This window comes from Neoarius graeffei, chromosome 12 (genome assembly GCF_027579695.1).
Source record: "Neoarius graeffei isolate fNeoGra1 chromosome 12, fNeoGra1.pri, whole genome shotgun sequence".
NCBI lineage: Eukaryota > Metazoa > Chordata > Actinopteri > Siluriformes > Ariidae > Neoarius > Neoarius graeffei.
In genome coordinates, this window is record NC_083580.1 from 11,319,159 (window position 1) to 11,331,933 (window position 12,775).

The window sequence follows — 12,775 nt, forward strand, 5'->3', positions numbered from 1 at the left end:
AGTGAGACATTTTGAAATTTCATGCCAAATATTGGCTCATTTGAAATTTCATGACAGCAACACATCTCAAAAAAGTTGGGACAGGGGCAATAAGAGGCTGGAAAAGTTAAAGGTACAAAAAAGGAACAGCTGGAGGACCAAATTGCAACTCATTAGGTCAACTGGCAATAGGTCATTAACATGACTGGGTATAAAAAGAGCATCTTGGAGTGGCAGCGGCTCTCAGAAGTAAAGATGGGAAGAGGATCACCAATCCCCCTAATTCTGCGCCGACAAATAGTGGAGCAATATCAGAAAGTAGTTCGACAGTGTAAAATTGCAAAGAGTTTGAACATATCATCATCTACAGTGCATAATATCATCAAAAGATTCAGAGAATCTGGAAGAATCTCCGTACGTAAGGGTCAAGGCCGGAAAACCATACTGGGTGCCCGTGATCTTCGGGCCCTTAGACGGCACTGCATCACATACAGGCACGCTTCTGTATTGGAAATCACAAAATGGGCTCAGGAATATTTCCAGAGAACATTATCTGTGAACACAATTCATCGTGCCATCCGCCGTTGCCAGCTAAAACTCTATAGTTCAAAGAAGAAGCCGTATCTAAACATGATCCAGAAGCGCAGACGTCTTCTCTGGGCCAAGGCTCATTTAAAATGGACTGTGGCAAAGTGGAAAACTGTTCTGTGGTCAGACAAATCAAAATTTGAAGTTCTTTATGGAAATCAGGGACGCCGTGTCATTCGGACTAAAGAGCAGAAGGACGACCCAAGTCGTTATCAGCGCTCAGTTCAGAAGCCTGCATCTCTGATGGTATGGGGTTGCATTAGTGCGTGTGGCATGGGCAGCTTACACATCTGGAAAGACACCATCAATGCTGAAAGGTACATCCAGGTTCTAGAGCAACATATGCTCCCATCCAGACAACGTCTCTTTCAGGGAAGACCTTGCATTTTCCAACATGACAATGCCAAACCACATACTGCATCAATTACAGCATCATGGCTGCGTAGAAGAAGGGTCCGGGTACTGAACTGGCCAGCCTGCAGTCCAGATCTTTCACCCATAGAAAACATTTGGCGCATCATAAAACGGAAGATACGACAAAAAAGACCTAAGACAGTTGAGCAACTAGAATCCTACATTAGACAAGAATGGGTTAACATTCCTATCCCTAAACTTGAGCAACTTGTCTCCTCAGTCCCCAGACGTTTACAGACTGTTGTAAAGAGAAAAGGGGATGTCTCACAGTGGTAAACATGGCCTTGTCCCAACTTTTTTGAGATGTGTTGTTGTCATGAAATTTAAAATCACCTAATTTTTATCTTTAAATGATACATTTTCTCAGTTTAAACATTTGATATGTCATCTATGCTCTATTCTGAATAAAATATGGAATTTTGAAACTTCCACATCATTGCATTCCGTTTTTATTTACAATTTGTACTTTGTCCCAACTTTTTTGGAATCGGGGTTGTATCATCCATCCATCCATCCATCCATTATCTGTAGCCGCTTACAGTATCCTGTACAGGGTCGCAGGCAAGCTGGAGCCTATCCCAGCTGACTATGGGTGAGAGGCAGGGTACACCCTGGACAAGTCACCAGGTCATCGCAGGTCATGTATCATCAAAAGGATAAAACATAAATAGAACAGGTACCGTTTTCTGGACTTACCATTATAACACACAAATCCCAGTCTCTGAGTACACTGCTGATCAAACCATTCCCCAGTGTAGTACATGGAAACACACATTTCTTTTCCATTGTAGTTATTGGGTTCACGGTACCATCCTCTGAACTCTCTCTCACCCTCCTTATAGAAAGCATCATCATCAAGAGACCATCTCCACTCATCCAGATCATCATACAATCCAATCCAGGCTAAACCTGAGTAGCTGCCATTTACTGTGTTAAGGAGTGTGTTCATTTCTTCCATGTTATCAATGGAAGCCAGGTCCGTGTATTTCTCTCGGCAGTACATCTGTGCTTCAGTCCAGTTCTTCTTTTCGTTGACAAAGTGATACTGATGAGAAATTGATGGCGTTGCTAGAAAAGGGCAACAACATTGTTAATTATACATCATACACTTTGGGTTTCAATATAAAATATGTCTTTTTATTATAAAACAAATCTACTCACAACTGTAGCAAAAGAATGGAAAAGCTTGATCACAGTTTTCATCTGTCCATTTCCCAGATTCAGTGAAAACAGCAGTACAGACTTCGCTCTGTCCGTAATTATCAGGTTGCCCCGGATACCAGTTGCTGAAAGAAGAATTGCTCTTATCTGACCAAGACCTTTTACTATACAGGCCAATCCATACGCTGCTACTATAATTATAATTATATAACAGTGATCTTATCTTCTGGTTCTCAGTCTTGTTCCTGACACTGATCAGGTCTGTGTGATGCTCTCTACAGTACCTCTGAGCGTCAGTCCAGTTCAAGTACTGATAAACAAGGATATACCTTTCACTAGCATCCCCCCTTCCTAAAACAGACAGTCGTAATATTTTAACAGTACAGATTGAACATCTACAGGACTAATTATTTTCAAAAGTTTGTGGTCTGGAAGGTGACTGCTGTACCCACCATCAAAGCAGATGAATGCCATTGCGGTATAACAAGAAGCTCCCCACCATATTGCATCGAAACCTGAAAAGTATACGCACAAAATATTTCCAAACCACTTCCTCTGTTTGTATTTAAACCAGTTTCGAAAGCTTCTCTCTCCCTCCTTGTAGAACAGATCATCATCCAGAGACCATTTCCAGCTGTTCAGATCATCATACAGTCCAATCCAGGCTAAACCTGAGTAGGTGCCATATACTGCGTCAAGCAGCTTGTTCATGTCCTCCATGTTATCAATGGTGGCCAGATCAGTGTATTTCTCTCTGCAGTAACTCTGTGCATCAGTCCAGGTCTTGTTCTCAGGAACAAAGTGATACTGATGGGTACATAATGATCCTGTGCAGAATTCTTTCAAAACAATAAACAGAATAGCATCTAAGAAGCACAGCATGTTTAAAACCATAAAATAATAAGAAAAAAGCAAATAGTGATACCTTGTTTTGGATATGTTTCTTGAAAGTGAAAATGCCGTTAAAGTTGAAAACGACTCTGTTGTAATATTATCCATGCAAGATTTGGATTTTGATATTGTACTTGTTGGTATTAAATTCATTTAGCTGGTGGATTCGAATTCGTGAAAATGATTTCCTGATGTTGTTTTGATTGGGTTAACTGGAAATTGGAGTGCATATCTGAGGAAATTATGTTGGTTATTACCTACAACATAACAACCTTGTGGATTTTTTTTTTGGACAAACCAAATATATATATATATATATATATATATATATATATATATATATATATATATATATATATATATGTTTTTATTTTTGTATTTTTTTTCCTACATTGTAAATTAATACTGAAGTCATCCAGACTATGCAGCAACACGTAAGGAATCTCATCTCATCTCATTATCTCTAGCCGCTTTATCCTGTTCTACAGGGTCGCTGGCAAGCTGGAGCCTATCCCAGCTGACTACGGGCGAAAGGCGGGGTACACCCTGGACAAGTCGCCGGATCATCACAGGGCTGACACATAGACACAGACAACCATTCACACTCACATTCACACCTACGGTCAATTTAGAGTCACCAGTTAACCTAACCTGCATGTCTTTGGACTGTGGGGGAAACCGGAGCACCCGGAGGAAACCCACACGGACACGGGGAGAACTTGCAAACTCCGCACAGAAAGGCCATCGCCGGCCACGGAGCTCGAACCCGGACCTTCTTGCTGTGAGGCGACAGCGCTAACCACTACACCACCGTGCCGCCCACGTAAGGAATCATTTAGGAAATTTTAAAATGTTAATCAAACCAAAATATGTTTTAGATTTTAAATTTTTCAAAGTAGGCACCTTTTGCTTTGATTACAGCTTTGCACACTCTTGACATTCTCTCAATCAGCTTCATGAGGTCATCACTCGAAATGGTTTTCCAACAGTCTTGAAGGAGTTCCCAGAGGTGCTGAGCACTCGTTGGCTGCTTTGTCTTCACTCTGCGGTCCAACTCATCCCAAACTTTTTCGGACTGACTGACCTTCATTTCTTAAAGTAATGATGGACTGTCATTTTTCTTTACTTAGTTGAGTAGTTCTTGGCATAATATGGATTAGAGCAGTACTCAAATAGGGCCATTCACTGCATACCAACTCTACCTCTTCACAACACAACTGACGGTCTCAAACACATTAAGAGGTCAAGAAATTCAAGAAATTAACTCTTGACAAGGCACAGCTGTAAACTGAAACCCATTCCAGGTGACTACCTCGTAAAGCTGACTGAGAAAGTGCCAAGATGGGCAAAGCTGTCATCTAAGCAAAAGGTGCCTACTTTGAAGAATCTAAAATATAAAACATATTCTGGTTTGATTAACACTTTTTTGTGTACCAAATAATTCCATATATATTTCTTCATAATGCCGATGACTTTAGTATTAATCTACAATTCAGAAAATTTTAAAATAATGAAAAACCACTGAATTTTTGACTGGTACTGTATATTACAGACACACACACACACATTTCCCTCCACAATTATTGGCACTTCTTGTAAAGATTAGTAAAAAGGGTTAGAAAAAAACCACCTTTTGGTGAAGTTGCTTCATCTCACACTGAAAAAATGAGAAAAATCCAATCATTAATTGAAAAAATTAATTCAGAGAAAAACAAATCCCTCATCAAGAAATAATTATTTTCAGCATCATGAGGTTTTAGGGCTGTTTTTCCTCCAAACGCCCTGGAAATCTTGTTAGGGTACATGGCATCATAAAGTCCATGAAATACCAGGACATTTGAAATCAAAATCTGGCTGCCTCTGCCAGGAAACTAAAACTGGGTTGTCACTGGATCTTTCAGCACTACAATGATCCAAAGCGTGTGTCCAAATCAACACAAAAATGGTTCACTGAGCAGAGAATCAAGCTTCTGCCATGGCCATCTCAGTCCCCTGACCTGAACCCCACTAAAAACCTGTGTTGTAAGCTAAAGAGGCGAGAGCACCAGAGAGGGCCTCGGACCCTGGATGATCTGGAGAGATTGTGTAAAGAGGAATGGGCTCAGATGCCCTGCTCTGTATCTCCAGCCTTATAAAATGTTGCAGGAGAGACTCAGTGCTGTTTTAATGACAAAGGGAGGAGGTTGTACAAAGTATTAAATGCAGAGGTTGAAAATAATTATTTCTTGATGACAGTTGGATTTTTCTCATTTTTTCAGTGTGAGATGAAGCGACTTCACCAAAAGGTGATTTTTTTTTCTAACCTTTTTTCCTGATCTTTACTGGGGGGCAGTAATCATGGAGGGCACTGTATGTATGTGTTTATATTAAATCAATAAATATTTCAAAGACTAGTTATAACTGCTGAAGTTGGACTCACAATGTTTGAGTTACCCCTCTCAGTTTTGAAGAAAAAGTGTTGTTGTTGTTGTGGTTGTTGTGTTTTTTTTTTTAATTTACCAAGAAATATTACGAAATATGTCTGAAAATGTCAGTGTTGTTACCGAGGAGCATAAAAATTATATCTGATATTTAGTGAGTTAGACTATAGAAAGATTAATGCGTTATTACTTCAAATGAAAAGTGCAAAAATCAGGAAAATTTATTATTATTATTATTATTATTATTATTATTATTATTATTACTACAACCCCGATTCCAAAAAAGTTGGGACAAAGTACAAATTGAAAATAAAAACGGAATGCAATGATGTGGAAGTTTCAAAAGTCCATATTTTATTCAGAATAGAACATAGATGACATATCAAATGTTTAAACTGAGAAAATGTATCATTTAAAGAGAAAAATTAGGTGATTTTAAATTTCATGACAACAACACATCTCAAAAAAGTTGGGACAAGGCCATGTTTACCACTGTGAGACATCCCCTTTTCTCTTTACAACAGTCTGTAAACGTCTGGGGACTGAGGAGACAAGTTGCTCAAGTTTAGGGATAGGAATGTTAACCCATTCTTGTCTAAGGTAGGATTGTAGTTGCTCAACTGTCTTAGGTCTTTCTTGTCGTATCTTCCGTTTTATGATGCGCCAAATGTTTTCTATGGGTGAAAGATCTGGACTGCAGGCTGGCCAGTTCAGTACCCGGACCCTTCTTCTACACAGCCATGATGCTGTAATTGATGCAGTGTGTAGTTTGGCATTGTCATGTTGGAAAATGCAAGGTCTTCCCTGAAAGAGACGTTGTCTGGATGGGAGCATATGTTGCTCTAGAACCTGGATATACCTTTCAGCATTGATGGTGTCTTTCCAGATGTGCAAGCTGCCCATGCCACACGCACTAATGCAACCCCATACCATCAGAGATGCAGGCTTCTGAACTGAGCGCCGATAACAACTTGGGTCGTCCTTCTCCTCTTTAGTCCGAATGACACGGCGTCCCTGATTTCCATAAAGAACTTCAAATTTTGATTCGTCTGACCACAGAACAGTTTTCCACTTTGCCACAGTCCATTTTAAATGAGCCTTGGCCCAGAGAAGACGTCTGCGCTTCTGGATCATGTTTAGATACGGCTTCTTCTTTGAACTATAGAGTTTTAGCTGGCAACAGCGGATGGCACGGTGAATTGTGTTCACAGATAATGTTCTCTGGAAATATTCCTGAGCCCATTTTGTGATTTCCGATACAGAAGCATGCCTGTATGTGATGCAGTGCCGTCTAAGGGCCCGAAGATCACGGGCACCCAGTATGGTTTTCCGGCCTTGACCCTTATGCACAGAGATTCTTCCAGATTCTCTGAATATTTTGATGATATTATGCACTGTAGATGATGATATGTTCAAACTCTTTGCAATTTTACACTGTCGAGCTCCTTTCTGATATTGCTCCACTATTTGTCGGCGCAGAATTAGGGGGATTGGTGATCCTCTTCCCATCTTTACTTCTGAGAGCCGCTGCCACTCCAAGATGCTCTTTTTATACCCAGTCATGTTAATGACCTATTGCCAATTGACCTAATGAGTTGCAATTTGGTCCTCCAGCTGTTCCTTTTTTGTACCTTTAACTTTTCCAGCCTCTTATTGCCCCTGTCCCAACTTTTTTGAGATGTGTTGCTGTCATGAAATTTCAAATGAGCCAATATTTGGCATGAAATTTCAAAATGTCTTACTTTCGACATTTGATATGTTGTCTATGTTCTATTGTGAATACAATATCAGTTTTTTGAGATTTGTAAATTATTGCATTCTGTTTTTATTTACAATTTGTACTTTGTCCCAACTTTTTTGGAATCAGGGTTGTATTATTATTGGCTGGTATTCATTCCAACCAAGCAAATCCCACATCAAATTATACTTTAATTGACTGGTTGATTGACCTCCATATTTTGCATGATGCCAAATTAGCTATTTATGGATATTTATTGAAGACACTTGGTGTCAGGGATAAGGAAGGGAAAAATGGACTCACTGTTATAGCAGATAAATGGGAATGTGGTGAAGCAGTTCTCATCTGTCCACTGTCCTGAATCGCTGAGTGATACAGCAGTGCATTGCTGATTGCCATGTTCCCAAAAAGTATATAAACCATTGTCTGGTTGTTCAGGACTATAAGGAATGGCTGGTCTCCAGTTGTCATATGTGGACCCATGCTGGTCTGACCAGAGTCTGGTCCTGTATAAGCCAATCCAAGCATCAGAGCCTCCTGTGAGGTTGAGGACTTTTTTATTATCTGCTCGATTCCTCACACTGGCCAGATCTTTGTAATGCTGTCTACAGTAATGCTGAGCATCTGTCCAGGGCATGAACTGGTTAACCCAGATGTAACCTTCTGTTACATTTCTTCCTGTAATAGATGAACATTATGCTGAATAAAACAAACAAAACAAAACAAAAAATCACACAGTTCATCCGAGTCAATTCATGATGTCATGATTCTCACCATCATGGCAAACAAAAGTCAAAGAATTGTTACAATCTCCATCCGACCATTTCCCATCAGAACGGATAAAAACGCACAGCTCTTTTCCATTGTAGTTATCAGGTTCATGGTACCAGCCCCTGAACGTTTTCTCTCCTTCTTTGTAGAACCTGTCATCATCCAGAGACCATCTCCAGCTGTCCAGATCATCATACAGTCCAATCCAGGCTAAACCTGAGTAACTAGTATTTACTGTTTTAAGGAGTGTATTTATTTCCTTCATGTTATCAACAGTAGCCAGGTCAGTGTAATACTCTCGGCAGTACCTCTGTGCATCAGTCCAGGTCTTATTCTCATTTACAAAGTGGTACACATGGGAAGATGCTGATGAAATTACCAGAAAAGCAAAATGAAAATGTCAGTTATATTTATCCTTTTTGTGGAAAATGCTAGCTGGTTTGAACATAGCTGGTTTGCATTTAGTATGTAAAAGTAAGACTGATTATCTGTCCAGGTTGGATGTCAAAGGTTCATTTGATACAACAAGACAGAAATCTACTCACTGTTGTAGCAGAGGAATGGGATAGTTTGACTGCAGTCTTCATCGGTCCATTTCCCAGAATCAGAATCATTAAATAATATAGCAGTACAGGATTCATCCTGTCCGTAATTATCTGGTTGTCCTGTTTTCCAGTTGCTGAAAGAAGAGTTGCTTTTATCTGACCAAGACCTGGCTCTGTACAGGCCGATCCAAACTATATTATAATAAGAAAAATAATTATATAATAACGATCTTATCTTTTGGTTCTCATTCTTGTTCCTCACACTCGTCAGGTCTGCGTAATGCTCTCTGCAGTATCTCTGAGCTTCAGTCCAGGTCATGTTCCGATTAACCACGACATATGTTTCACTGGTATTTGTGCTCCCTGAAAGACAGAGCTGCATTGTGTAACAACTAAAGAGAAAGTGTACTCCATGAGTTGTTGTTTTTTTGAAATATTTTAATGAAAAATATACATTTCTACTATACTCACGATCAAAGCAAATGAATGGAAGCACCTCAGAGCAATTATTCTCCTTCCACACTCCATTAAAACCTGAAAAGCTTGTGCACAGTCTGTTTTCATACCAGTTCCCTGGTTTCTGGATATACCAGTTTTGAAAGCTCGTCTCTCCCTCCTCCTCATCATCATCATCCAGAGACCATTTCCAGCTATTCGCATCATCATCATCATACAGCCCAAGCCAGACTGCTTTGTTGTTCCTGATATCTACTGTTTTAATCAGGGCCAGCTGTTCTTCAGCATTATCAACACTGGCTAAGTCAACATAATACTTTCTGCAGTATCTCTGCGCTTCAGCCCAAGTTTTATTCTTATTAATGAAGTGATACTGGCGAGAGAGACAGAAATCCATAGTGCAAAACCCTGTTTAAGACACAATGGTAGTTTTGCATTGAAATACAATTTGAGATATAGTAACACACACATACTACAATAACAACATGCAAAAATTTAACAATGCTAAAGTTTATTTATTATTATTATTATTATTATTAAACACATTTATGATATACTGAACGTTACTATATATTGAATTCTCAAAGAGAAGTTGTTTGGGTTACTGAAGTTACCAACCAACCATAATACACACATACAGTACCATAGTATGATAATACACACATACATTTAACAGTTATTCCACAAAATCGTACATGAGCTGATTGCCAACGAGGCACATACCACCAAGTTGGCGATAAGCCATGCACAACAAGATTGAGTGAAATAATTGTTTTATTCTATCCACATTCACTGGATTTTGAGAAACAGATCATTTTTATTTTTACTTTTTGCAAATTCGATAAATAAAACCTTTATACAAAACGTCCAACAAAATCATTTCCACTTACAATGTTAACAAACCGGTGAAAAGACAGGAGCAATTTGTGAAAAGTGCGATAATCATAATTCTTGAAGAAAAAAAGATACAGTCTTACCATCAAATATTTAATTCCATATTTTGTTGCTTTTTTTTGGGGGGGGGGGGTGTTTTCAAGTAGAGATTTTATTTTGTCCTCGATTGGTTCAAGAAAACGCTTTGCCATTTTGTTTTTCTCTACTCACGGTATATGAGCTGATATCCTAGAGTAGCCAATCAGAGCATGCAATTGCTTATATCCAGTGAATGTGGATAGAATAAATATATATATATTAGGTCACTGACCTAAGAGCAGCAAAAGATGAAATATGGCTCTGGCAAAATACAAGAAAAAAGAATTGATGATTAATAGAAGTATAGCAGGAATGCATGCAGGCTTAATACAAGTGGTTTATAGATATGGTATGAATAACTGGTGTAAAATATTTCACGAAAAATCTATTTGGGCAAAAGAAACTGCATTAATTCCAATATAAATTCGTAAGCCAGCTTCCCATGAATGGAACGGATGGTACTTGTCGGACACATGGGCAATTTTGATGTAGGTCAGAATAATAACAAAGAGAAGACTAGGAGGATATTTGGTAGAGTGTGTACCTCCAACAAGCCATATATTACCAACATCAAAATTAAATCACTTGAATCTAAGATAATAATAAAGATGTCCACCAAATTTCATCCAAATCCCTTTGGTATTTTTTGAGTTATATTGGGAACAGACAGAAAAGATCCAGATACATATCCGAATTTGCATCAAAATCTAATCAATTGTTCTTCAATTTCTTTTCTTGTTTTTCAATTGTCCTTATTTGTTCTTCAATCTAATCAATCAAGGTGCCCATGGCCCACCTTTCCTCAAAATTTCATCAAAATCCATTCACTACTTTTTGAGTTACATTTGGAACAGACAAAAAAAATCCTGGATCCACATACAGAAGAAAAAACAGCAAAGAATTCTTATTATTGTTGCTAATGTTCTTAAATACTTCTTGTAATAGTATTACGAGTATTGATAATACAAATTTTCTTCTTTGCGTGTTATATCTTGCATCTACTCTGTTGTGGTATTTTGTTGTGGTGTGAGATATTGAGCTACAGAAGAAAGTAAAACCATCCTACTCTGTAAAGTTCAGCAAATCTGAAAGCCTAGTTCTCATGAAATACTGCATAAGTAAGATATTGATAAACATGGCAACAATACATCCTTTCCAAAAATTATTATAATTTAGATATTTTAGCCTTACATGGTACAATTATCAATGTCTCCTTTTTAAAAAATATATATATATACCTCATAGTTTTTTGACCTTGTATCACGTCCTCTCCTTTCTTTTCCACCAATCGGGAGTATTGCCCTAATCAAACTGAATAACATATTCTGAACAAGCCTGGATAAGTTTCATAGGACATGGGAGGGATTTGGTGGGATGTGGACAGACTGGTTCTTTGTCTCAACAACAGTAACATTACAAGAAAGGTGTCAAATGAAGAGAAAGAATCTGTGGCCATTAAAGGAGAAAATATCTGATATCGCAAAAAATATTAGTAGTTCAACAGAACTGAGTTCATTTTTATGAAAACTGCCAAACATTTAGTGACATTTAGAGAAAAGAAAGTATTAAAACTGAAAAAGAAAAGTATTTTTTGACCTTCAAACAAAGTCAGGCATACAGTATCACTGTTACAGAATGAAGAGAGATCAGGAAGGCAGCCCAGGGTGGCTGGCATTTACTGAGGTCAAGTTCCTCTTTTATTATTTTTTTCCATCAGTTATCTGTAGCCGCTTATCCTGTCCTACAGGGTCGCAGGCAAGCTGGAGCCTATCCCAGCTGACTATGGGCGAGAGGCGGGGTAAACCCTGGACAAGTCACCAGGTCATCACAGGGCCGACACATAGACACAGACAACCATTCACACTCACATTCACACCTACGGTCAATTTAGAGTCACCAGTTAACCTAACCTGCATGTCTTTGGACTGTGGGGGAAACCGGAGCACCCGGAGGAAACCCACGCGGACAGCATGCAAACTCCATACAGAAAGGCCCTTGCCGGCCGCTGGGCTCGAACCCAGGACCTTCTTGCTGTGAGGCAACAGTGCTAACCACTACACCACCGTGCCGCCCTTTTTTCTATTTCAGTAATACTGAGATACTAATTTCTTGCAGCTACTTGATATTTAAACAAGAGTGCTCTGAGAGCTCAATATTCCCCCCCCCCCCCCCCCCAGCAACTATGCCATAACTCTGGGAAAATGAGACTGAATTGAACAAAATTGCAATATGTGTATTATCAACATATAACAAAGAATTCTGTCAAGTTTCATGAAATTCCTCCAAAAATTGTGAGATGAGTTGATTTCAGAAGCTTCCTGGGACAGACAGACAGACGGACAGACATCGCCATGACATAATCCCCCTTCGGGCCTTTCAGCCAGCGGGGGATAAAAAAGTCCACTGATTACTGTTGTTTTGTGCTGTTCAAGTTGTAACACAATATACAGACAGAATTCACAATATGACACATATAGAACATAAAGCAAAATTAATTAATTGATTGATTGCTTGATTGATCGATGAATTGATTAATTAAACATGCCTCTTGTAAATAAAAAGAACAAATGAGATCTCGCAAGAATAAATGTATTGCATTTTGTAATTTTCAGAACTGCACAGCATATAGAAGAAAAATAAAAGTCAAAATTTCAACATAGGGTTTTGCCAGGCCCCTACACAAATATTAGCTCCACATGGGACGATCCAAATAAAGTAAAAATAAGCTGGACACCATGATAGACTGGGGATTACCTTCTAAACATGGTACAAGATAAATAAATATCTGTTGACATGCTGAGATGGGTAGATGGTAGGCTGGTTCATTATGCCCCACAATC

The 12,775-nt window shown here is 38.8% G+C and overlaps 1 protein-coding gene across 1 annotated transcript in view; it reads right to left on the bottom strand.

The window, feature by feature from the left end:
- Positions 1-11,231, bottom strand: part of LOC132895777 (macrophage mannose receptor 1-like) — a 53,247-nt gene extending 42,016 nt beyond the window's left edge. The window contains exons 1-9 of the mRNA XM_060936610.1: positions 11,174-11,231; positions 10,168-10,196; positions 8,979-9,371; positions 8,508-8,870; positions 7,966-8,328; positions 7,495-7,869; positions 2,595-2,981; positions 2,143-2,493; positions 1,678-2,049 (exon numbers count right to left, since the gene is read on the bottom strand). Of these exons, the coding sequence (XP_060792593.1) occupies positions 1,678-2,049; positions 2,143-2,493; positions 2,595-2,981; positions 7,495-7,869; positions 7,966-8,328; positions 8,508-8,870; positions 8,979-9,371; positions 10,168-10,196; positions 11,174-11,178 (2,638 nt within the window). The 5' untranslated portion in view covers positions 11,179-11,231. The remainder of the gene's footprint in view (positions 1-1,677; positions 2,050-2,142; positions 2,494-2,594; positions 2,982-7,494; positions 7,870-7,965; positions 8,329-8,507; positions 8,871-8,978; positions 9,372-10,167; positions 10,197-11,173) is intronic.
- Between the last annotated feature and the right edge of the window lie 1,544 nt (positions 11,232-12,775).